At 39.4% G+C, this 27,261-nt stretch overlaps 1 protein-coding gene across 2 annotated transcripts in view; it reads right to left on the reverse strand.

The window, feature by feature from the left end:
• LOC135221776 (protein HID1-like) overlaps positions 1–27,261 on the reverse strand; it is a 476,459-nt gene that overhangs the window by 45,989 nt on the left and 403,209 nt on the right. Inside the window, exons 13-15 of one of the 2 annotated variants that reach the window (XM_064259610.1) lie at positions 21,939–22,201; positions 21,503–21,631; positions 8,210–8,451 (exon numbers count right to left, since the gene is read on the reverse strand). In XM_064259610.1, coding sequence (XP_064115680.1) covers positions 8,210–8,451; positions 21,503–21,631; positions 21,939–22,201 — 634 coding nt within the window. The remainder of the gene's footprint in view (positions 1–8,209; positions 8,452–21,502; positions 21,632–21,938; positions 22,202–27,261) is intronic. The other variant, XM_064259621.1, reaches the window with a different exon arrangement.

The following is a 27,261-nucleotide window of genomic DNA, read 5'->3' on the forward strand; positions in this document are numbered from 1 at the left end:
TTATTGGGAAGCGAGAACTGGCATGTTTTATCCTGGGACACTGCAGCATATCCCACTCCGTATTCTGATTTGGATCCATCTGTATATATTGCATAATGTGGACTTTTCGGTTTATGTGCTCTATTGTATGTTGTCTCTGATGTTCTGGGGTATAGGAATGCTTTTTTGATAGATATTTTAATTTTGTGCAAACTTTTATTTTATTCATAATCCAAGGAAGAGGAAATTTTACTATTGGAGGTAGTTGGATATTTATATTCAGTGACTCAAACAATCTTCTTGATCTAATTGGAAAAGGTAGTGAATGATTGTTAATAAATGCATCCCTTAGTTCAAATAATTTTTTTGGTTGGTGAATCACTTGATGAATGGTTCTTACGGCACTTTTCATCGTTACTAACTCTCTATGGAGAGAGAGAGGTAGTTCACCACATTCAACCTGTAAAGAAGAGGTTGGTGACGATTTAAAAGCTCCTGTACATATTCTAAGTCTTTCATTATGAATTATGAACTAGGTCCAACATTTTCAGTACTGCGTCTGAAGCTGAGCCGTATATTTCACTTCCGTAGTCAATGATAGACAGCACTGTTGCTTTATATAGTAATGTAAGGGTTTGTCTATCAGCTCCCCAATTAGTGTTTGATAATTTTCTAATTAGATTCAAGGCTCTTTTACATTTTGATTTCACATATGTTATGTGGGCGTTCCAGTTCAAGTGAGTATCAAATACTAATCCTAAAAATTTTGCACTTTGGCCAATTTGTAGTATACTTTGGTTTCTGATTTTCAAATCTATTTCTTCACCTTTCTTCCATCTTTTATCTTTATAAAATATAACTGCTTGAGTCTTACTTATGGACAATCTAAATCCTACAGATGAGGTCCATTCATCTATTTTTATTATAAATATGTTAATGATGCGCTCTGCATGTTTAATGCGAGATGCTGAATAATATATGGCAAAATCATCTATATAAAGGTTGCTTTTAATTCCGGTGGGTAGATTTTTACTAATTTCATCAATTGCTAGGGTGAATAGTGTGCCACTAAGGACACTTCCTTGTGGAACACCATTTTCAAGTGGGAATGTTCTGGACAAAGCATCATCAATTTTCACCTGAAAACTTCGATTTGTTAGAAAACTTTGGATGAACAAGGGTAAATGTCCACGGACGTTGTTGTTTTGTAATGTCTTCAATATAGGATACCTCCACGTAGTGTCATAAGCCTTTTCTATGTCAAAAAAGACTGCTACAGTTATCTGTTTTCGTTCAAATCCTCTGCGTATATGGTCTTCTAGGATAGAGAGAGAATCTAATGTAGACCTGTTACACTGTGACCAAATTGAGTGGAAGTTAAAATTTTGTTTTCTCGAATGTGTCATGTTAGTCTAGCATTTACCATTTTTTCAAGTAATTTGCATAAGCAACTTGTTAAGAGATATTGGTCTGTAATTATTAACATTGCTTGGATCCTTTCCAGGTTTGGGGATAGGAATCATTATAGCTTTACGCCATTCATCAGGAAATAGATTCTGAAGCCATAAATGATTATAAAATTGTAATAAGTATGACTTTGCCAGAGGTGTTAAGTGGTCGATCATCTCAAAGCAAATATTGTCACCTCCAGGAGCAGATTTATTGCTATTCAAGAGAGCATATTCCAACTCTTCCATATCAAATTTTCTATCATAATATATATCTTCTTGTGTTTCGAAATTTATTGTTATTAGTTCTTCGTTATTTTTCTTTGTGCAGAAGTGTTCATCTACATTTTTATCGCTACTTACATTCGCAGCTAAGTTTTCTCCTATTATATTACTTATTTCTTTTGGATCAAGTATTCTTTTTTCCATTTTTCAATATGGCATGTCTAGGTGGTTTAACTTGGGTACCATTTATTTTTCTGAATTTTTCCCATATTTTTTGTATGGGAGTATTATTAGAGAGATCTGATACATATTTCCTCCATGAAATTATTCTTCCTTGAATTACTTCCTTTTTAAATTTTGCAGATATTTTGTTGTATATAGGCTTTAATGTATCAATTTCTAGTAATAATATAGTCATTTTTTGTAAAGTTCCTTCTATTATTGGTAATGTTTTATTTATTTTACTGAACGTTCTATTTAAATTATCTAGTCGTCTCCCTATTGAGTGTTTTATATTAATAAAGTCTCTCAGTTTATCAGACCACCATGGGACTTTGTGCTTTGTTGGATGGGGTTTTGACTTTGGTATTGCTTGATCAGCAGCCTTTTTCATGAAGTCAACAAGAATTTTGTTAGTTTCATTATGGTCTTTTAAATATTCAAATGGTTGGATATTTCTTGTGTGCATTTCATATTTTTCCCAATCTGCTTTATTAATATTATAGTGAGGAACATGCTTTGCAGGATTATTATGTAATAACGATATTAATATTGGGAAATGATCACTGGTGTGCAAATCATCAACTATATTCCAATCTATTCTGTCAATTATATTTGTTGTACAAAGAGTTAGGTCTACTGAAGAAAATGTTCCATGTGTTTTTGAAAAATATGTACTAATTTCGTCATCATTTATACAGCAGATGTCGTTTGACTCCATGAAGTCTTCAATTTTACTCCCTGCTCTATTTGAGATTGTACAGTTACAGTCCCATATCGGGTTGTGAGCATTAAAATACCCTACTATCAATGAAGGTTCTCTGGCATTGCCAAACAAATCCTTAAGTTTTTCTATGTCGTAATTTTTGTTAGGTTGGTTGTATATGCTATAAATTACATAATTAGAGTTTTTTATTCGTATTTTGCAAGTCAGCAAAGTTTACAGGTACCCTGTCATAACATACTTTGTTATGTGCATATATAGCAGTACCTAAATTTCCTTCTTCTTCTCTAGATGTAGATACTAAGGTATATTTACCAATTGTTGATACTGTTTTATTGACATGTTGTAAACATAATATCATTGGTTCGTATTCTTTCAGTAAGCGTTGTAATTCTCCCAAATGTAATCTGTCTGGAGACCATTTATGTTCCATTGTACGTATTATATAATTATTGAAAATATTATGTTAAGAGTGTTCAAGCATTACTTTCTTGTTATGGTTTATCTATTTGCATTTTTTCTAAAATTTTAGTTACATTTATTTGCTATTCCTTATAAGACATTAGATGCCCAATGCACATACAGCCTTTTTTGTGAGTCTCTAGACTAGTGGTTTCTTTACTTCTATATTTTATAAAATTTCGTATAGTGTTTGTTAAACTGTCTTTTGTTATATTTCTGTTTTTGTTGCATAATTCGATGAAACGTTCATTACATCCACATGTGTCCTTATGTGTCCTTTTTTCATTTACTTTTAGTGCACCAATTACTGGTGAGGGAGTAATCTCTTCTCCCTTCACATACTCATTTTTGTCTATGGTGTTCTCCTCTATTATTTCTTTATTGTTCTGGGTATTTCCATCCATTTCTTTTATTATTACTTTAGGAGACAAGGGTATGTTCTTAACATTTTCTTGTCTGTGCACTTTTTGTGGATCCTTGGTCTTTGCTTTAACAGATACCTCTCTAATAATTGTTGGCTTTTTGGTTTTGGGTGGAGTTCTCTCTAAAGGCCTCTTTTTATCTTTAGCTTCCAGCTCATTATAATTATCTTGTAATATTTCAGTTATACATGTATTAATCTCTAGTGTTTCCATTTCCTCCAATATCTCAAATGAATTTGAACACACAGTTGCACAAGTATCTTGATTTCTTGCTATATTAGTTTCTAGTAAAGTTATTTTTTCTTCTGATTTATCTATTAGGGGTTTGTTATTTGCTTCCTAGCGGGATCATGCATTCCTCTAACTCTCAACTCTAGTTTGGCTTCTCTTATTGGCATTCCTGATCTCTCCTGAAGTAATTTCAGTTCTGTAATGTATATATAGTACATACACTCCTTAGACCTAGCATGGTGATTTTGGCCACAGTTTACACATTTTGGTTCACCTCACTTCCACTGCGTGGTGTATGTTTGTCAGATCCACAATACACAAATCTATACAGTAAGTCCTCGGGTTACGCCGGTCTCGACTTACAATGCTTCGTGGTTACGAACGCGCCCCCATAAAAATATAAAAAATAATATTATGCGTCGTTCCATCTTATGCGGTTTAGTGTTGTAAGCGACGTAAACAAACGCGAACTAGTTCCGGGCGCACGGCGGAAGAATACGCTTTGTGGGGGAGAGGACGGCGTCGCTTCGCTACGCTCATTCCTCGCCTATATGTCATTTTGGTTGTTTATGCTGCCTCTCTCTCCCTCGTGTTGTATCGTTTTTGTAACTTTTTACTCTTTGTTATGGCTCCCAAGCGCAAGGCGGACTCTTCTGATGGTAGTGCATCGAAGAAAAGAAATGGCCATCACCATGGAAATCAAAGTGGACATTATAAAGCGATCTGAGAAGGGAGAAACGCCAACAAACATTGGCCGCTCGCTTGGCCTTAGCCGTTCGACCGTTGCTACCATTATCAAAGATAAAGAGCGCATCGTTGAACATGTGAAAGGATCTGCTCCTATGAAAGCGACAGATAACCAAGCAGCGTAGTGGTCTAATAATTGAAAAGGAAAGGTTATTGGTGCTTTGGTTGGAAGACCAAAATCAACAGCATATCCCCAGTCAGCCTTATGGTGATTCAGGAGAAGGCGAAAAGATTGTTTGAAGCGTAGAAAAAAGAAAAGGGGGAGGGAAGTGAAAGTGAAGAGTTTGTGGCTAGTAGGGGTTGGTTTATGCGATTTAAGGCTCGGGCCAATTACCATAACCTTAAAGTGCAAGGTGAAGCTGCTAGTGGGGATGAGAAAGCAGCGAGTGAATTTCCTAAAGCGTTGTCTGAGATAATTAAGGAGGGGGGTTAGTCTGCTCAGCAAGTGTTTAACGTGGATGAGACAGGTTTGTTTTGGAAGCGTATGCCTAACCGCACTTACATCGCCAAGGAGGAGAAGTCAGCACCCGGTCATAAAGCCAGCAAGGAGAGGCTAACTTTACTTCTTGGGGGTAATGCTGCTGGTGACTTCAAACTGAAGCCCTTGTTGGTGTATCAGGCTGAAAATCCAAGGGTACTCAAGGGCATTTGGAAGGGTCAACTACCAGTAATTTGGAGTCCAACAAGAAGGCATGGGTGACACTTGCAGTGTTTGAGGACTGGTTCGTAAACCATTTTTGTTCCAAGTGTTTAGCGGTATTGCGCCTCCAAGGGTATCCCCTTTAAGGTGTTGCTAGTACTGGACAATGCCCCTGGACACCCTGCCCAGCTGGGAGACTTCAACCCTAATGTCAAGGTGGTTTACCTTCCACCTAATACCACAGCCCTTTTACAGCCAATGGACCAAGGAGTGATTGCTTCGTTCAAGGCCTACTACCTACGTAGGACAATTGCTATGGCTTTACAGGCAACTGAAACCAAGAAGGACTTGACTTTGAAGGATTTTTGGAAATCCTACAACATCCTTGATGCTGTAAAGAACATTGCTGATACCTGGGAGGAGGTTAAGCAAACAAACATGAATGGTGTCTGGAAGAAAATTTGTCCTCAATTTGTGAATGATTTCCATGGGTTTGAGGACACAGTTCAGCAAGTTCAGCAAGTTGTCAAGAACGTTGTTGCCCTGAGTAAGGAAATCAATTTGGAGATGGAGGTTGATGATGTTACAGAGCTGCTGGAGTCTCATGGCGAGGAGTTATCTGCTGAGGACCTGATACAACTGGAGAAGCAGATGATAGAGGAAGAAGAAGAAGCACCCACCCCAGAGCCTAAGGCTTTCACAAGGCACGACTTGGCAAGAGGTTTTGCAGAGTTGCAGCAAGCGTTGGCAACTTTTGAGGCTCAGGATCCCAACTTGGACAGGTTCACTAGGGTTTCCAGAGGCATCATGGATTTGATGCAGTGTTACAAGGAGATCTTGGATGAAAAGAGGTTGCTCTCTGTTCAGACTAACCTGGAGCAGTATTTTAAGAAGGTAGAGAGGCCTGCAAGAGATCCTGTACCCTCTACCTCAGCTGCCTCTGCTAATCCAGACTTGCCTGCCCCACAATCTCCAGCACCTTCTGAATGTTCTGCTAACCCAGACTCGCCTGCCCCACAATCTCCAGCACCTTCTGAATGTTCTGCTAACCCAGACTCACCTGCCCCACAATCTCCAGCACCTTCTGAATGTTCTGCCTCACCTCAAGACTCACCTGCCCCAGCATCTCCAGTATGTTCTGCCTCACCTCAAGACTCACCTGCTCCAGCATCTCCAGCATCTTCTGGAGGTTCTTTTTCTCTTCACTAACCTCCCCCAGTCTCTCCAGCACTGCAGCTTCCTCTCCAGTGTGCAAGCCAACCAAATTAATAAAGGTAAGGAATTGTTCTCTCGTTGTTATTGATACGTATTTACATTAAATCATGTGGTATTTTTTAATGTTCCGACTTACCCTGAAAATCGTGTTACGACGCATCTTAAGAACGGATCAACGTCGTAACTCGAAGACCCCCTGTATATGTCTGCAATTTTTCCATGTATGCCCATATTTACTGCAGTTTTGGCACTGTAGTGGTTTGTGAACATAAGGTCTCAGTTCTCTATTTTGGTCCATGATTTTAATTTTGAAAGGCAATTCTTGGCCTTCAATTTTATTTTTGCTATTTTCAATGTCTTTTCATTACTTTGTCTACTGGTTATACTGTAAACTTCACAATCTTGCACATTGTTGTACCTTTTCTTAAGGGAATCCAGCAAAATATTTTTCTCTATTGGCTCTTCACTTTTAGGAAGTACTACAGTACCCAGTACACTGTTCATATTGTCATGCTTTCTTATCGTTACTTTTATATTGTCTATGTTCTTTATGGTTAAATAATTTTCAGATTGATTTTTTGTAGTGGTTTCTATTAACCACTCCTGTTCTTTTATTTGTCTAAATGACATTTCTGAGGTTGGGTGCCTACTTAACAAATAATTTTCCAATCTTAATGCAGATATTTTTCTGTCAGTTTCCAAGATCAAGAACCTTGACCAACTTCCACTCCCAAACAGGGAGTCGAAGTGAGTCAAGGTTGGGTCAATTCTAAATTTACTTTTTCTTTGTGGCTTGTATGGTCCTGTTCTTCATTACCTGGGTTTTCCTTAGAATAGTCCATTGCCACGCCAGAAGTCGTAGGGGTTTTTGTTTTAGTTTCCATATATAGGTTTTTGTTTTAGTTTCCATATATAGGTTTTTGTTTTTGTTTCCATATATAAAGTTTAAATATTTCGTCCAGGATGAGATCCCTCTCACCAAGGAGGCCCAACTGAGGGAGGAGCAATACTGTTATGCTGGGGTAACTGCCCTGGGACACTCACCTGGATATATGCCATACCCACAGTGCCTTAAGGGTCGTCAGTCCCATGAGATCGGACCCAGCACTGTGGGCATGGCTTGGCATAAAAATTTCCCCTCGCTCGACCACGTCAGGTACTTTAGTTTTACGGGTGGAGTGGCGTGCCGTCCAACTCCACCCTCCATCAAGTTAAAAGAGCGGTCAATTCAATACTCCAAAACCACGCCAAGGTTGTCAATGAAAGAAGAAGGAGGGAAGGGGGAAAATTTAGAGGAGGAGTAAAGAAGTTAAAGGTCCCAATGTTCAGTTGGATCCACAGCAGAGAGTAGGCATAAAGGGGCATAATCTCTCTGCAGTGGATCCCTAAGGCCCCCACCTCGTCAAGGAGATAAACTCCATGCAAATGACAAGAATTATGTGCACCATGATGCAAATAGTACCAGTAAATGAAATTTAAAACATATTAACCACAATGACCATTAAAAGATAAATCTTTCAAGCTCACCTGATACAATTCAGCATGTTGATCAAGAAATCAAGGGTGTCAAAATTCAAAACCTTACTCTAAGACAATATGCTGCGGTTTGTTTATAATCATTCTCTGGCAAGTGGAATATGAGATAATTAAAGGTGCTTATAATTCAAATAAGTTTTCCTAATCAATAAAACCCATACAATGATAATAATCTTATGATATACAAATTACTGCACCCTAATTATATCATAACTTCAACACAGCAAGTAATTACTTGTATTTATAAGTACTTAAAAGTATCCAGCAAAAAAGGTACTATCCGAGATTTGTGAGTATCATCAAAATATATTACATGCTGTGCTGCATATGACACATTTTTCAAGTTTGGTCAACAACTTACTTGTCAATACATATTTTCTCCACCTGAGGTACAAGAACTTGGAGAAGTCTCATAATGGTCTGCAGTGGAAGTTTTGTCTTCCAACTAAGAACCCAAGCTGAATTGGGTGCCCACTGCTGAGATGCAGAGCCCCCCAATGCAGATGCTCTTGACTCTGACTGGGCATTGGATAAGGTACTTGGCCCTGAGGATTCAGAATGGGCTGACTGCAATGACATCGCTGGACTCTCAGGTCGTGCAGGCTTACAGGACAAAGTAGGAACGATTAGTTGGTATTAATTAATTTAAATTTTTATAAAACCACTAAATTTATCAAAGGTGGTAAGGAGAAATTATCATTCAATAGTTTTTCAGCGGCAAAATATACTGATTCAGGTAATAAAGTCAGAATCTAAGCATTCAGATCATCTCTACCCATTGTTGCACCAATAAAATAATCAAATCTGAACTACCTAGAAACAGACAAATAATGAAAACCAAAAAGCAATCAGATATAAATATTAGAAAGTACATTACATTAATAATCTAAATATCTGAGTAATAAAAAACAGTAAAAAATATAGTAAATGGTTGGACCTCACATCATTAAACAATTCTAGTAATAAAACTTTCCTATACTTTCTTAATAAAATATTTTCATGATAAAATTAGTTTCACATATACTTGCCAAGTAATTATATAGCTCTTTTACCAAGAGCAGCAATTTTTTTAGTTTTGCGGTAACACTTCTTAATTGTTTACCTAGGTGACAGGCCCTACCCTCTGTAGGGAACATCGGAACACAGCAGCATTTGACAATTCATTTGAGCCCTATTGTTCATGAGTAACTTACCAAGTAATTATATAGCTGAATCCCACACTGAATGAAAGTAGGACAAATGGACATATTCTACTCCAAAACATTAAAGCATGATAATAACTTTGAAATAGAATAATTTCCCAGCACTGAATGCAATGCTTGTTGTTTCCTTACCTGGCAAGAGAGCTACTGCAGGTGAGTAGTACTGCCTTTAGTTGGTACTCATCTTGACCTGTAGTGGTGTGGCACTACATATAGCCCAGGGTCGACTCTAATTAGGAGGGAACTTTGCAGTGAGGGACAATGTCTGATTGCTAGCAAAATTTACAAGAGGTGCCTTGGCCTTGGCCGCAGTACCAAGATAAAAACCAGACCGCTGTCACATAATCTGGGAACACTCGATAAAGACCATACCTTATCTACTAATACTAGTGGATACTTAAGATACTTCGTACACCCAGGCTTCCCAAAAACTTGAAAACCCTATGTCAAGGCAAAAAGATAGAAGAAGAAAAAAAAAAGAATGCTTCCTATGATTCTTCACCTAATACCATGCCAGCCACCAATAAAGGCCCCAAGGTACTCCAATCATTACACGATCATGATTTCCACGTCTTTCAAATAATGAGAAGCAAAAATTGACTTGCACTTCCAATAAGTGGACTGGATAATAGTGGACGGGGACATGTTAACTCTGAATGCAAAGGAAGTGGACACTGCTCTGATGTTATGTGCTCTTACTTTAAAGTTTGGTAAAAATTCCTTCTGGATATGGGAGTGCTTCTTTAATTTAATCTCTTAGAAAAAACGACAAGGTGTTCTTTGACAGAGGGTGAGATGGGTTCTTAACCCTTAATGGATGGATTGATCCAGTAGATAAACAATATTAAGTGCCATCAATTTGGAAAGAATTGGGTGGGAAAGAGGTGTCAATACTTCTATAGCCCATAAATTCACTAATGGCAACTTTTACACTGGTTAAAACCAGAATCGGACATCTCAAGACTTCAGTTCTGCTTGTAACTTCAAGGAGGAATGTATTATGTACGTCTCTGTCTCACGACGTCTTTTTGTAAATTTGCTTATAAATATACCTAAGGGTTGCTGTTGGTTTTTTTCTTTTCTTTTACGATAGCATGTCGGTTGTAAATGTAATTTTACAAAGAAAGGTGTAAAGAAATATCAGAAAAAACATATCAAAGTAAAAAAAAAGTTGCTGAATCTTCATTCTTGGTAAATTTACATAAATATTTTTTAACAAATATGCTAAGAATTTGTTACTGCTTTTACTTCTTATCTGTTTTGAAATTGTGTGAGCAGTAATTATAATTTTACAAAATAAAATAAAATTATTTATTAGAAAGAACATATACGTATAAGTTGGTAAAATTTACGATTGTCTTGTAAGAGAGACCCCACAAGGGGTTGTAAATAATAATTTTTAAACTTTTCATGGCGGGTAAAGAAAATTTTTTACAATTTTTTTTCTTTCACTATGTACATTTGCATATCTTCCTCTTTCCATTGATGTGTGTTTTTCGTAAATTGGCCAACCTCAAAGTTTACCCAGCCTGAGGAGCTGCATATTGATATATTTACCCGTCCAGTAAGGGTTAACCGAACACCATTAGAAGTATACCCCTAATCTTTTCTTTCCTATGTAGGTAGTGTTTCAGTGCCCTGACTGGACATGGGACGCTCTCTTCTTCCTCTTCTCGTAGGATATCTGATGAGTTCTTAACCATGAAAAAATGAGGCCAGGGCTTGGAGGGACCTCATTCTTTGCCAAAAAGCCTAAGGTGAAGGCATCCCCTTGAGAGAAACCCACTTTTTTGTCAATGGCTTGAATTTCGCTGGTGCGTTTAGCCGTGGCTAATGTTAAGAGGAAGAGAGTCTTATGAGTCAAATTCCTAACAAAAGAAGTCCTGAGGAGTTCAAATGATGGGTCTGACAGACTTTTAAGGACCACATCCAGATTCCAGGATCCTGAAGAATTGTCCTTTTTAGATTTCGTCATCTCAAAAGTCTTCAACAGGTCCTTGATATCGAGATTTTACAAGAAATCCAATCCTCTTTGTTTAAAGACTGAGCTAAGCATAGCCCTATAACCTTTAATGCTTGAAGAAGACAAGTTCCCTCTCCCTCAGGAAGAGGAGGAAGCCTGTAATCTGAGTTACCGTGGTCATAGAAGACGAGATATTGCGAATGAGGCACCGCTGTTGGAAGACTGACTACTTACCTTGATAAAAGATCTTCTACACTGACCAATAGCTTCTGCAGTCCCTCTTGAAAAACCCTTCACTCTGGCCAGCTTATGGACAGTCTAAATCCTGTAAGAGAAAGAGTGGACAACCCAATGTGGTGTCTTCTGAAGTGGGGTTGTCTGAGAAGAGGAATTTTTGAGGAAGTATTCTTAGAAGTCCACCAGCAGACGAAGAATGTCCAGAAACCACTCTCTCAGAAGCCAAAAGGGACATATGAGGGTCATGGTTGTATTGCTATGCACCTGGAACTTGTTCAAGACCTCCCTGATCAAGCAGAAGGGAGGAAAGGCATACAGGTCTAAGTTTGACCAATCTTGCAGCATGGCGTCCGTGGCCCAAGGCAAAGGGTCTAAGGCTGGCAAGCAATACAGAGGAAGACGATGGTTCCTGGAGGTGGCAAACAAGTCTATCATTGGTCTGCCCCATAACTTCCACAGGTCTAGGCAAACTTGAGGGTCTAAGGTCCATTCTCTGGGAAGGACTTTCTTTTGAAGGCTCAGCTCGTCCACCATCACATTTAGTCTTACTTGGATAAACTGAGAGACCAGTCACTTGATTTCAATCTGCCCACAGCAGTAAGTCTCTCGCTGCTTGACATGCTGCTTGAATGTAGGCTAAGGATTGGTGTTGTCTGCATGAACCATCACAGTCTTGTTGCAGACTATGGAGGCAAAACCCTGAATGCCTAGATGCACTGCCTTCAGTTCTCCTATGTTAATGTGTAAGCCTTGTTGATCTGGAGTCCATGTCCCGGAGACTTCTTGAGTCTCTAACAAGGCTCCCCAGCCTACATCCGACACGTCAGAATAAAAGTTCAAGTCTGGGTCCAGCAGATGAAGGGACTTCCCTTCTGACAGCCACCACTGCATGGTCTGATTTTATTTCTGGGGTGATCAGGAAGTTGTGACTGTCAGGGTGCATTTTCCTGCTCCAGTTGGCTTTCAAATAAAATTGGAGTACCCTTATATGTAACCTGCCTAACTTGACAAAGGTTCCTATGGAGGCCAGGGTCCCCAATAGGCTCATCCATTGCTCAGCCATGCAAGATGAGAGGGCTAAGAATTTTCAAACAGTTAGAAAGCAGTTGGATATCCTCTTGTGTGACGGAAAAGCCTGAACAACTTGAAAGTTCAGTCATCCCCAGATTGAGGATTTCTTGTGAATCCTCTTGTGAAGGAGTCAATTGAGACTTCTGAATGCTTAAAAGAAGGCCCCACTCCAGAGTCAGAAGAATAGTCTTGTGCGTGTCCTCCATGCACCTGTTCTTTGACAGGGATCGAAGAAGCCAGTCGTCTAGGTAGACTCACATTGATCCCCACTAAATGTAGCCATTTCAAAAGAGGAGCAAGAACATGAAAGAACACCTGAGGGGCCATCAAAAGGCTGAAGCAAAGGGCCCAAAATTGGTATACGTACTTTTCCTTGAAAGACAAACCTCAAGTATTTTCTGGACACTGCATGAATTGGGATATAAAAATACACATCCTGCATGTCTAGTGTTACCATTCAGTTGCCCTATTAAATGGAAGCAAGGACCAATCAACTTGTCTCCATCTTGAATTTTGTCTTCAAGATGAAACAATTGACAGCACTCACATTGAGCAGTGGCCTCAAAACACCCTTATGTTTTGGAAACCATGAAGAGACAATTGTAAACTCCTCTCTTGTCAGTGTTCTGAACCTCCTCTATGGCTCTTTTCTGAATGAGGCAGAGGACTTCCTACATGAGGAGGCTGTCAATTCTATGGGAAAGGTGCACATTGTTGGGTTCTCCAGAAAAGGAATAATGTAGCCTTCCTTCAGAACCTTGACAATCCATGGTGCCACTCCTTTTATTAGCCACTTTTCCCAAGAAGCCAGGAGTCAGGCTCCTACTGGTACATTGAGGACTATGGCTCACTTCTGGGCTGGTTAGGCAGGTCTTTCTACGGTTCCTGGATGCAAAACGGGCCAATTGGCGAGTCCTGAAAAACGTTCTGGGCCTTCCTCCATGAGAGTTGCTGGATTGAGAAAAGGTGCTTCCTTGAAGTGGGAAGACGATTCCTAGGAGCTTCTGACAACAGAGTAAACAAGTTGTGTAGTCTTTTTCTGAAGATCTAGGGCAATCTCTTTCACTGTATCTTGAAGGGATAAGGTGATCCTTGTCCAATGGAGAGAACACCAAACCTGACTTTTGGTAGGGTGTGACTCCCTTGGAAGCAAAGGTGCACCATTGCCCTCATTTCTCGAGTACCTCTAGGGTAACAAGGGTGGAAAGTTTACACGAGCCATCTCTTATGGCTCTGTCCGCACAAGACAAAACCCCAGCCAGTCTGAAGCAGAATCCCTGTCCAGGTCCTGGTGATCCTCAATCATTTTGGCCAAAACACCCACTAACCAATCAAGGAAACTAAGGACAAAAAATTTTGAGGATGTCTTTGATTAAGTCGGTCAAGTTCAGTGGAAAAGAACATAATCTTGGTAAAAGCTGAGCGACGGGTCCCCTTAGGAGGAGGTAGACTCCCAACAAAGGAGTTTACCCAGCTGCATATTACTGGTACCTCCTGCTGATCAATTTAGGAGGAGGAAAAGTGAAGAAAGCTTTCCCATGGTCTCTCTTGGCAGACAGACAGTCCTCCATTTCCCTAAATGCTTTCCTAGAGAAAGGAGAAATAACCAACTTGAGGAGACAAGCAGTGACCTAACTGAATCCTCATTAAGAACATTGAAGCTGGCAAAAATGGACCAGCTAGGATGAAGAAGGAGGGAAAGTTCACCATAAAATACCTTAATATGGCAGTAAATACCAAAGGAGCTGCAGGTTCTTGTTTGTTCTCTTCGGACCCCAAAAAAATCAGACAGGATGTCATTCTGGACAGGCTTAGGAACAGTAAAAGCTTTCAAAAGGTCCACAATTTGCTCCAACTGATGTTTCATCAGAGCCAGAGCAGGTTCATCAGGGTCAGCAAACGAAGGTAAACATCTGACTCGAGAAGCAGAGGGAAGCAGTCTCTGCAATGACGAAGCTTGGAAAATCTGGATGTTGGGTGCTTAGAAGCCAAGTGTGGGTGCTAGTGGACAAAAGTCGAGCAGACAGGTGAGATTCTCTGAACAGTCTGATGTGGAAAGGTATGGACATGTGGACAAAAGTCAGGAGAACAGGTGAGCCGTCCTCTGGATGGTTTGATGCAGACAGGTGTAGAAGCTCGTGGACAGACAGGTGGGCCCTCCTCCAAGCAGTCCGATGCAGAAAGTTGTGGATGCCTGCGTAAAGGGGAGACGGATTCTGGATCTTCTGAAGCAAACAGAGAGGGGTACTGATGGGCCGAAGTGGACACGAGGGTCCGTTGCATAACTGCATGAGGGCCTGGGACTGCAAAAAGACTGATTATAATCCTTGACAGGCACCAGGCATCCCACCAGATCCTGACTCTAAGTGTGGTTTGCCACAGAGTGCTTGAGAGGACGGGAAGAGTCCAGGTAACATGAACGTCATTTCCTGTCCTCACCACCATCGTCTGAAGAACTTGAAACAAGCCATACACACTCCTAGACAAACCTTTCCAATGCCTGTCTCCTTGGGCTCCCTTGGACTTTCGGTATATCTTCTCCCTGGCGTAGAAGAGCAGGACAGTGACTTTATCTAGGAGAGCTGATGAGATGAGCAGCCGCCTCCTCAACTTGCACTAAAATATCACTTTGCACTTTCACTGAAGACAGGTTTTGTAAAATCCCTTGAAAACAGAATTCCCCAATTTAGCTACACCCCCAACAACTAAATTAATTTTCTTATCAAATTTAGCTTCAACACTAGCAATGATATTAGGATCAGAAGCAAGGGAGCCAGGCACAGGCGAAGAAGGTTGTTTGTAGGAGGGCTAGTATTAGGAGAAAAAGTAGGAATAGGAGAAGAAGGGGAATACAATAGGCCTAATTCCTAAGCTAGACCTAGTTGTAACCTCTAACTAAGAAAGCATTTCTTGGCTTTATAAGCTGGCTTCCTCTTTCTGTCTTTCTCTAACCTGACCAAATGAGAATTTAAAAATTCCGGTTGGTTACTGTGCAACATAGCACATTCGATACATGTTTTATCTAAACTGCAAACTTGCCCCTACAACTTGTACATATTGTATGAGAATCAAAACAGGCTTTAAGTAGCCTTGTCTTACAGCTTATCCCGCTGCAAAAGCGAACACTAGAAACACTAGAATGTGACATAATTCTGAGAAAAAGCTGGTTCAAATTCTAATGAAAGACTAACTATAGTCTGCGCCAAAGCAAAATGAAACAGTGTACTTCACCAAAAGAATGAAATAATGACTGTAAATCCAAACCAAAGTTGCTGCAAATAGTGATGATGTTTACATTACAGCTGGAAAAAATAAATTGTCGAATACTGCTGTGTTGTTCTGATGCTCCCCATAGAGGGCGGGGGCTGTCACCTCGGTAAACAATTGGGAAGCACTTCTGCAAAATAAAAAATATAAAAGTTACCAGACATGGTAAAATACTTAGCTCTACAATTACTTGGTAAGTTACATGAAACTACACTAAAATACAACCAACATCCATCAGAAAAATGTAGGTCACAGTGGTACAAAAACAAAATATTTTCCTGTAAGAGATTTCTTGACACGACATCATAAAAGTTGCCTGATGACAAAAACCTTAAGAGGTGCTATGCAACTCTGCTAACACCTAAAAAATCATTGGGCACAAAAATGACCATATTTTACTGAAAAGTTGTTTCAGCAACCTATACAAATGTATCATCTCAGATAACTATGTGCACCTGCTGTCCACCAACGATGGCACATACAGTCGACCCTTGTTAAGACAGATTAATAGCGGGATATGGCGTCCATCTTAGCCGACAATCTGGTTTAACCGGCAATACCTATATACGTATACCTATAAATAAACTGTATTTAATTATTTTTACAAGAGTATGGATAAATGAATGGGGAATGTTTGAATTAAACCTCATGGTAAAAGATTAAAAATGAAGAATAAACCATGATAAAAATGATAGAATGCAGCAGCATATGTAGATGTCTAGAACGACATGAATGCAATTGGGTAATCAAACATCACTACTGTAGCAAAAATATTTGTTCCAATTTACTCATTATACTTTATTATTATTTATATCAATATACTTTTAAATGAATGTGAAATCATTAAGATCATCACAAACAAAATAGTGGGACAATTAAGATCACATGTTCACTACCACATTTTGTTTTCAACAAAAACATTCTATGGAAGGCAAATTCATACATGATCAAAATAAATGTAATTCAATTTGCAAATCTTAACAATAATACAGCTACAAAATTTATTTCATCAAATTGCTCTTGGAGAGGGTTGTTCTTTATAGTTATTAATTATAAGGTTTGCAGTCATGTTTTGTGATCGAAATGTCTATAAATAGAACTGAAGTAGAGGGCTGTCGTTGGCTAACATATCACCACAGCAACCAGCCAGCCAATCAGGTTTCAACTGTAGTATGCCTGTAAGTACGTGTCTTTTTAATACAATATGAAGTTTTCATTTCATTAAGAATACAGGCTGTTCCCGGTTATCAGTGGACTTTGTTAATTGCGATCCAGTTTTATGGCACTCCACATGCGGCATAACAGGGCGAGATTCAGATAATAGTTATGGCGCCATAACATACCTAACAGTGGTGCTTATATCACCAAGTTTCGGTTAATGGCGGTTTTTGCTTATCAGCACCTTTGTCAATAACCCTTGTCAATAACCAGAGACTCCCTTAGAAAGAATTCCTCCCTTCAAAACCAGTTATCGGCGCCATTAACCAGATATCGACACCATAAGCACAATAAATCACCAAGTTTCAGTTAATGGTGGTATTCGCTTATCTGCATCCTGCCAAGAACAGAACCCCCGCTGATAACTGGGGACCGCTTGTATTATTTTTCATTAATCCTATGCATGTTAACAATTCCAACTAGGTGCCGCTGACGGCGGAATTCACATACGGAGCGAAGAGATACGTCTATCAAAATGACCCTTAGGCAAAAGCGTTAAACGAGATTTACACTGTGAAAAGGGCAGAGTAGGTATTGGAAAGTGCGAACCCATCTTCCCGAGAACCAGGTAGCTGACACTTCCCAAAGGCACACTATCGCAGGGCAGTCCAAGGCTTGGGCTACGTACAGACGAGGGCACCAACGCCTTACTTCCAACAGGAGAATGCAAAAAAGTGCGCACACTATAGAGGGATTTGGAATATTCCCCGTCACGAACCCAGTTCAACTTGTATTAGAATTTAAAATAAGTTTAATGTCATGTTCTAACTTCTCGATATACTTTTCCTGAACTGAATGGGGAGCAGAAGGTGGAGCTACAAAGGAAGCCTCAATACTAGCACTACCAAAATGCCTAGCCTGAGTAGGGATAGCTGCATATGATGGGACACTAGGTAGGACAGAACTGACAAGTTTAAGTCCTGACCTAACTAATTGCTTTAGTAATCTATCAGTTTCCCTTCTTCCTATATTGGATATATTCAAATATGTATAAAGTCCTCAGAACAATCTCCTACATTCTTCACATGAAGTTCCAAGATCACAAACTGTACCCCTGCAGCTGGTACAAACCGAATGTTGATCTACTTCAAATACCAACATCTTGCTTACACCAAAATCATTCCTACATAGCCTGATGCTATTGGTTTTGCTTTTGGTGGAAGATATCCTAGGAAAATTAAATTACAACAGCATAAACTGGTGTAAAACAATTACAATAGCGTAAACTGGTGTTAAAGCAGCCAAACTTCGTAAAATGCCAACAATCTCCTAAACGCAATGGTGCCTAGGAGAATTCTGACAAGAGCTAAAACATTTGAAACACACCTGATGGAAAACAGGTAAACCAAACATTCATCCAGGCAGCCATTCAATCTTTTGTTTGAATGCCAACTTACCTAATCGGCACATAGTTATAGCTAACTTTAACAATACGTAGATAAGATTCATCTCAAATAATAAAACTTTTTTTTACCATTTTATACACTGGCGTACTTAAAAACACAGCATTTCGCTTTTGAAAAAATGGAAACTTCACTTGTAAAAAAACAGAATGAAGATACAGGTATCACAGGAGTATTAGGAGGCTACAAACCCCTACCAAGGCTGATCAATTAGCTTTCCTTTCTTCCAAAACTTAAACTACTGTACTGTTTTCCAGTTTCCCAAAATCTGATAACTTTTTTCCTTGTCACAATGCCCACATCTAGCAAAATATTGGTAAAGATCTAGCAAAATATTGGTAAAGAGCAAAAAAAAAAAAAAAAAAGGAAAAATAAATTTCAAAGGCACATAGTCCTACTTTTGCTAACTGACTGGAGTGTTAGGAGACTGGAAAGCCTTACCAAGGCTGATTAATCCACTTGGCAAAAGGTCTCTTCTTTCCAAACTTATACTGTATTGTTTTCCTGTATTTCCCAATACAGGCAGTCCCCGGTTATCGGAGGGGGTTCCATTCTCGGCAGGGTGCTGCTAAGCGAAAACCGCCATTAACCGAAACTTGGAGATTTATCGCACTTATGGCACCATATCCAGTTAATTGCGCCTCTGTTAGGTATGTTATAGCAACATAACTGAAACTTGACGCGTTATAGAGCCATAGATCACCGATTTTATGATGCTAGGCAAGCCCCATAAAACCGAATTGCCATTAACAGAGTCCATAAAGATCTTAAAAACCTCATGAATGATCATGCTAACAGAGAGATAAACAAAAATATTCAGAAAAAAAATAAAATTTTAAAGAAAAAAGGCAACACAATCCGATATAGAGGTTACAGTCCTGCACTGCAGGTACTGGACTCCTAAGGGGCACAGTCCTAGTTTTGCTCACCAGCAAGTTGCTAGTCGATGGCCTATTACTTATTCCAGAAGTCTTACAGATCAGCAATCACTCTGGTGTGACTCCTGACACAAACAAGGCCTTACCCATTGCACTTCGAATCTGCATGGTCTTAGTCTTTCCATGGTTCTGGATGAGAGATTGAAGAACCATTAAAGTGGAAGCTGTTACTAACATGATCCCTACTTCCCCTGCTGGCATGTGTCTCTGGTCCTAGTAAGAAAGTTCTAGTTATAATCCCTTGGGTGGTTCACATGATCCTTGGCTTCCATAAAACTCCTATGTAATGAAAGGATACTATCTGAATTGATGGCACGGCTGAAGCAGTGCCTCATGTCCTAGGGAGCACAGGAGTCTTCCTAAAGGAAGTTCAAACAGGAAAGCAATGTTGATGGTGCTGCTCCACACTGTAAGGTTTCACTTAAGCCATCAACTTATATTTTATAATGGAAGGAAATGTCTAATCCTAAAGCAGGAAAATTACTAAGGGTCAGGAGTGGTTGTGGCATCAACTGAAGAGGGAAGCTCCTTGATGTTTGCCATGTTGCCCTTCTGCAATAACAATACTGCTAAAGGTAAGAAAAATGCTACTGAAAACATTTCAGTTTTCTTTGGAAACACCTCCCACTAGGACTTTTTCCCCTGGGTAGTCAACCATTCTCAGCACATACAACAAGTGTTTTGAGGAATGCACCCTAACCCAGCAAGTAATGCATAATAGATGTTGATCCCTGTCAAGAATAGATATATATGACAAACTTTACCAGGCAAGCCAGTACATACACCTATGCTGCAGCATCTTATACTAATTTAAGGGTAAGTAGTTAAAATGGAAGCACTCAAGATAAGCACCATAAAGGATATAAACACAATACAAATCACTCAACAATTTATGAAAAGGGCTACAGACTGTTTGGAGACAGGATCCAAATCCTAAGTACACAAGAAATAAATAATTTGTATATACAAAACCACCAAAGCAGAATCAAAACTGTCAATGGTAAATATAAACTAGTGCTCATAAACACCTAAGCATAATAGATGATAACCTGAAGTTAATTTGAACAATACCAAAACAACTCAACATCAGTACGTATACCCTAAAAGAAACTGAAGCACAAAAATTAGTGTCAGCTAAGGGAAGAACAGCTTAAAACTCACACAAAAAGTGAAAATTATATACAAAAGGCTCCTCCACCAACTTCTTCCAACGGGCGGCAAAAAAGTCTATCTGGCAGATAAAATATTCTTCAAGTTCAAGTTTTATTACTCACAAGTGCCAAAAGCTGACTAAAGGAGGGAATTAAATAAAATATTTATACATAATAATAAAGAAACTTATCATTAAATCAGCAGCAAAAGGAATTATGAAGAGCTATAAATAGTAGCAACAAAAAAAGTGAGACAACAAACTATCAAGGATGACATTACCTGTCAACTGCCCTTTTTCAATAGTTTGTGGCACAAAAGACTGAAGAGTCTGGGATTTCATGGGCCAAAAAACTAGGCTGTATCATAAATAATTGGTTTGTTGTTAAGGAACTAATTTTAAGAATTTGCATGCTATCTGCCACTTACTCAGGTGATACCAGCAGCCATGCAAAAAAAAAAAAAAAAAAAAAAATAAATAAATAAATAAAAAAAAAAACAGGAAAAATTAATTCATATTTTTTAAAGAACGTAGTTTTCTACTACTGTATATAGAATTCTTATTGTGTATTTGTCAATTATACACATGTCAACCATTATGAACTGCACTAATGCAGGAAAAGACTACTAAATATTTTAAACAACCATAATACTCACTAATATGCCAAGTCACATCTGTATTCTTATTTGCACACTTAACATACAGTACGTACTAGGATTTTTAGGTGGGTAGCATAATTCATGCAATTAATCAATGGTGCTTAAAATATATGTAAATGTATTTTTATTGGTGAGAGAAAGAAAAGAAAAATATGAATATTTAATATTAGGAAATGACCCTTGATATTACTTCCAGATCAGAAAATTACTTGCTTCTAACAAATCCAAGATAATAACTAATTCCTTAGTTATTATCTTTTGCGTGCTTAATTAATTCATATTGCAACACAAACTGAAAAGTCACAAGTAATTAAAAAACCTACAATAATAATTCGTAGTCACAAAATACATACACAGGAATTTGGAGAAATAATGTCATAACAGGAACTGAGAATGCATAGGAAATTCCAGAAATTAACAAATGTAACTCATATATACTGTACGTATATCTCTTTCATTACACATAGTAGCACTACTGCTTTCCATGCATGTACTGTACATGAAAACATTCAAGTTACATGCAATGATAACTTTCTAATATCCCACCATTGAAGATGACTGCATTTGTGAATCTTCATGAATATCACTTAGGAGTAGGCTGTCACTTGTGTCCCCTGGTTGTCCAAGCCAATCACATAATCTGTCTTCATCCACTAACACACTCTCCTCATGGTCCTCCATTAACATTACAAACCATTTTAAATGACTATTCAGTAAAAATTATCCATACATTCTGGTTCAATTGATTATACTTTCCCAAGCTGATGTGGTAAGGAGATACCCTAATTCCTAAAGGCAAATTTGCCAAAAATGAGGAAACTTCAGCATTTTCAGGGCAAAAATAGAGAATTAAGTAATCATTCTTGAACTTCCTTGTGATTTTCTTTAAATACTTACTGTGAAAATTAAGCTAACACATCACTAATGTAACTGTTATTCACATATTCATCATTCAAGAAAAAAGGTAACACTGACAAAATACCTTTTCTGATATCTCCAGGTTCTCAACGTCGGGTAGATTTTGGTCTTCAGTTGGTGGCTGAATACTGGTACCAAGGGGAACTGGAGGAGACATACTTGTAGAAGCTGAAGAAGAATTCTCCTCCCCAATAGAGGTAGGAGGAACTAAAGACGTAGGTGATATAGGCCCAACTAAATTACCATTAACTGTAGACGATGTTGTTAACTCGTCAAGTTGCTGAATCGTAGGATGTGCAGATTCCTTTTCAGTCATTTTTTCAAGACCTGAAGTATTAATAATTATGGAATAAAGAATAACTAAACTACCTAATCACTGAATCAAGTTCCATATAAATATGAATGATGAATTCTATGAAATGTCAAACCTTTGGTAAGAGATAAGTTTCTTAGGGTAAAGCTATTACATCTAAACTGAGATCTGGGAATTAAAACTCTTTACTGACATGTAATGGATTCAGCATATTAATCAGAACTCCTGACCACGTTGGGGCATACGTAAAATAGAGAGGTGAAATAAGTTTACTTAAGCTACCATCTCGACCAACTTTACTTAATGATCACAAGTTCATTTAACTTGTCTTCACATAGACTGAAAACGCCAGCAAATAGACCTATGGATCTGCATACCTCTGATGAAACAGCAATGTATGTAAGTACATGACATGAACAAAAATACACAAAATATCAGTGATAAGAGCAAAACAATGAGAACATATAGTACACTGAAAAAAATACTTTCATGAATCAACAAATTCACTAATAAATTAAAAACACAAAAGTCTATTAAAGGAAACTAACTGACAGAATTTTAGTCAAGAGCAGACCACTCCAACAGCCAGGGTATGGAAAATTAAATGTGAAAGAGTCATTTAGTATCTTTTGTCGATTAGGCTTAAGATCCAATTTGTACTGAATTTTGTATAATATATATTCAATTTGACAAACACCACGTTTTTGACATGAATCCCCCATTTGGCATTTTGATAGCCAACTTGAGTACAGAAGAAAAGTCACTATAGTGGCGGAGCAACGGGGGCTTCATGCCGCTGCTTTTTCTTTGGTTAACGTATGGCGAGCTGCTTTACAATTGGCTGCCAGGCTGCAGGCTGAAACCAGTTCCCAAGCACATGCTTAGCAGTTGTGCCGATCATCTCAGCTGGGTGGTATGACGCCTAGCTTCATTTTGATTGCTCAATGGCTGTGTGACATCACTGCTGGTATTACTGATGTTATTAAAGTCGTCTTCGATGTTGTTTACTTCTTGAATTGGGGCGTTTTCAGGCGGTGATGTGGTGATGTTTGCCAGTACTGGTGGGTTTCTTCGCATACAGGTTGGGAGCAAAAAGGCTTCCTGGGTCGTATTCACGGAGGGCTTTTGCTCCTGGATGATTAACACCTTCAGAAGGCGCAGACGGCGAGGGTCAGGTGCTCTCCCTATTATCCTGGTGTTGCAGATAATACAGTCGCGGGAGATTATGTCTCAGTGGGTGATGAGGGCGTGATTCTTGATGGCCCCTTCTTGGGCATGACAGGAGATTCTCATCGCAGGACACATTGTAGTCATACCAATGTACTTCCCAGGACATCCTCAGGTGAGGGGTTATTCTTCATAATTAAAATCACAATTTTTGAAAGTAAATTGTATTTTTCCTAACTATACAAGCCTGAGGTCCTTTACATAGGGAATTACTTTCAGCACCAGCTGGAACTCGGCCGTAGATTCAATAACAAGGTAGTTAGACAGTAAATGCTTGTCCAATGGTCGGGATTCCCGCCCGACTGGGATGTAAACATTCCACTTTGCTTGAGGCTCAGGAACAGAGTGAGGGGTGGCATGAGGTGGGCCTATATGTCAAGGACCTCAGGTTTGTATATTTAGGAAAAATACAATTTACTTTCAAAAATTGTGATTGGTTCCTACACGTTATACAAACCATCAGTCCTTTACATAAGGAAGACTCATTTATTGGTGGGAGGAATCTGAGTCTTGTGAACAGACTGGTATTCGCCCAACCTGAGTTCCCTCCCTGGTCGTAAGAGCAAGGGGGGGAACCTAGCCTCTGTCCAACTGATCGGAGTGAGAAACTGCAGGATCAGTGGCCAGACCTCTGGACCAATTCATAAGAGGGAGGCATGCATACCTTTTATGAATAGCAAGCAAGCACTTCAAGTCATAAGTAAGAGGCCAAATATAAAGCATTAGGTTTGTCTCTTACTGCTGTCTACTTCCTCCCTTGTTAGGGAAGGGACGGATAAATACTTCTATCCCTAACTTGAGAGATAGAATGGAGCTTACCTGCACTGTCGTCCTGTCCAGCATGTGATGACCGCTACCCTCTGCCTGCAGGAAGAGGGAAGAAAAGATAAGGAAGAGAAGCCAGTCATACTCTCATTCCTTCTCCATTCATGCGATATCACAAGGATGAGATGCCACCTTGTCCTGTTAAAGGAGCTGGGTAAGCTACACAACTTGTTGAGCAGCCACCACGGGACAAGTTCTTGCAGAATGCAAGGGTAGGACCAATACCTCTAACTTTGTGGGCTCTCGGATGAAAGGTACTGGTGTTGGCACTCCTTTCGGAGTCGTACGCTTTCCTGATTACCTTACGAAGCCAGAAAGTGTTCTTGGACACTTCTTTCTTGGTAACCCCAGTGCTAACAAAGAGGTGTCGACAAAGTGGCATCTCTTCTGCATCATTACCAGTAAAGTCCTCTAGGGAGGGGATCGTGAAGGACTCTAACCTGATGTCAGGGACCGAAGGATTCAGAGTCTTCGCTACAAAATCCGGGACGAAATCGAGCGTAACTGATCCCCATCCCCTCGAGTGTTTAACATCAAAGGAAAGACCATGAAGTTCCCCCTATTCTCTTTGCCGATGCCAGGCCCAGCAGAAAGACGGTCTTGAGGGTCAGATCCCTGTCTGACGACTCCCAGAGAGGCTCGTAAGGTCTACGAGTCAAACTCCTTAAGACAAGAGTCACGTCCCACTCAGGGGGCCTGAGTTCCCCAGGTGGGCAAAACCTCTCAAAGCTCCTCATTAGGAGAGATATTTCCATGGAAGAGGACATATCAACTCCTCGCAGCTTAAGGACTTGAGCCAGGGCGGATCTGTATCCTTTAACTACACATACAGAGAGGAGCTTCTCTCGGCGAAAAAAGATGAGGAAATCCGCTACCTGCTAAAGAGTGGCTTTGAGCGGAGACCGTCTACGACACCAACCACAGGAGACGGACCACTTTCCCTGGTATACTGCTGCAGAGGACTGTCTGAGGTATCCAGCCATCTCTGTTGCTGCTCGGCAAGAAAAGCCTCTCGCTTGCAAGAGATGGTGGATAACCGCCAGCCGTGAAGACAAAGAATGTACTGCCTGGTGGTACCATTCCACATGCGGTTGACACACCAGGTTGTGCCATGGGGGAATCTCACGGTGCCTCCAAAAGAAGAGCCAGCAGCTCTGGATACCAAAACGGCCTGAGGCCTTTTGGGTGTCACCAGAATCATTCGAAGATTGCTGGTGACAAGCACCCTGCTGATCACCTTGTGAATCAAACAGAACGGGGGAAAGGCGTACACTATGAGGTTGTCCCACTGATGTTGGAATGCGTCCTCTGCAGCCGCCCATGGGTCCGGCACAACTGAGAAGAAAACCGGAAGTTTTCTGTTGTGCCGGGTGGCGAACAGATCCACTACTGGACGCCCGCACAGGTCGAACAGCCTTTCCACCACGTCTGGGTGTAGAGACCATTCTGTCTTTATCACCTGATTCTGGCGGATGAGCTTGTCTGCCATTACATCCCTCTTGCCTAGAATGTACCTGGCTGACAGCTCTACCAAGTGAGCTACCGCCCACTTGTGCACCTGCATCGTCAACTGGTGTAACGGGAAGGACACTAAGCCCCGTTTGTTGACGTATGCCACTACTGTGGAGTTGTGAAGGTGCTTCTTGTGTCGGTTCCACACTCCTGCAACCAGCAACTCTTCCAGGTGTGCGCCCCAACCCTTGGATGATGCGTCTGAGAGTAGATGCATCTCCGGAGGGGGAGTGCATAATGGCACTCCTATTACCTTAAACGATGAGCTGCTATTTACCAAAGTGTCTCTCGTATGCCGGTGGCGTTCGGGAGTTAGCGCCGAAGCGAAAAAAAAAAAGTTTTTTTTTTAAAAAATCACAGCAGGCTCAGTTTTTAAGATTCATTTTTGGCTCCTTTTTTTGTAATTGCCTGAAGTTTAGTAAGCAACCATCAGAAATGAAAAAAAATATCATTATCATATATAAATATTGGAATATATGACAGCGCAAAAAAAATGTCATATATAATTGTATACAAATCGCGCTGTGAGCAAAACGGTTAAAGTTAATAGTTAATTTTTTTTCATTGTATGTATTGAAGACTAAATTGCGATGATTTTGGTATATAACAAATTGTAAAAGATCAAAGCAACACAGAGAAAATATTATCACAAAATGATGCATGAATTCGTAACTCGTGGACGTAAAAAAAAGTTTTTTTTTGAAAAATTCACCATAAATCGAAATACTGTGCTAGAGACTTCCCATTTGTTGCAAAATGAAGGTATTTGATTGAATATTACTAGACTGTAAGTGTTTTAGCTTAAAATTGCATTTTTCAACCATTTCGGTTAAGTTAAAGTTGACCAAAGGTCAAATTTTTTTCTATTTGTCGTGATTTATATGAAAATATTTCAAAACTGATAAAAGCTACAACCATGAGTTATTTTTCTTGTATTCTACATGAAATTGCACACATTTTCATTTATAAAACTTTATGTAAAGGCTAATATAAAACGGTGTAAACATCAAGACAACCTGACGAAAGAATTTCTGAGATTTTCAGCAGTTACCGCGCACGGACGTAAGGAAAAAGTGTTTTTAAAAAATTCACCATAAATCGAAATATTGAGCTAGAGTTTTCCAATTTGTTGCAAAATGAAGGTAGTACATGATTGAATATTACTAGAATGTAAGTTTTTGCTTACAATTGCGTTTTTTTACCATTTTGGTCGAGTCAAAGTGGCCGAAGGTTGAAATTTGGAAACACTTATCGTGATTTATATGAAAAATATTTAAAAACTGATAAAAGCTATACAACCATGAGTTATTTTTTGTTGTATTCTACATGATTGCACACACTTTCATATATAAACTTTATGTAATGGCTAATATAAAACAGTGCATAAATTACGACAAACTGACGAAAGAATTTCTGAGATTTTCGGCAGTTACCGCACGGACGTAAGGAAAAAGTGTTTTTCAAAAATTCACCATAAATCGAAATATTGTGCTAGAGACTTCCAATTTGT

The sequence above is a fragment of the Macrobrachium nipponense genome, chromosome 20 (genome assembly GCF_015104395.2).
Source record: "Macrobrachium nipponense isolate FS-2020 chromosome 20, ASM1510439v2, whole genome shotgun sequence".
In the NCBI taxonomy this organism is placed as follows: domain Eukaryota; kingdom Metazoa; phylum Arthropoda; class Malacostraca; order Decapoda; family Palaemonidae; genus Macrobrachium; species Macrobrachium nipponense.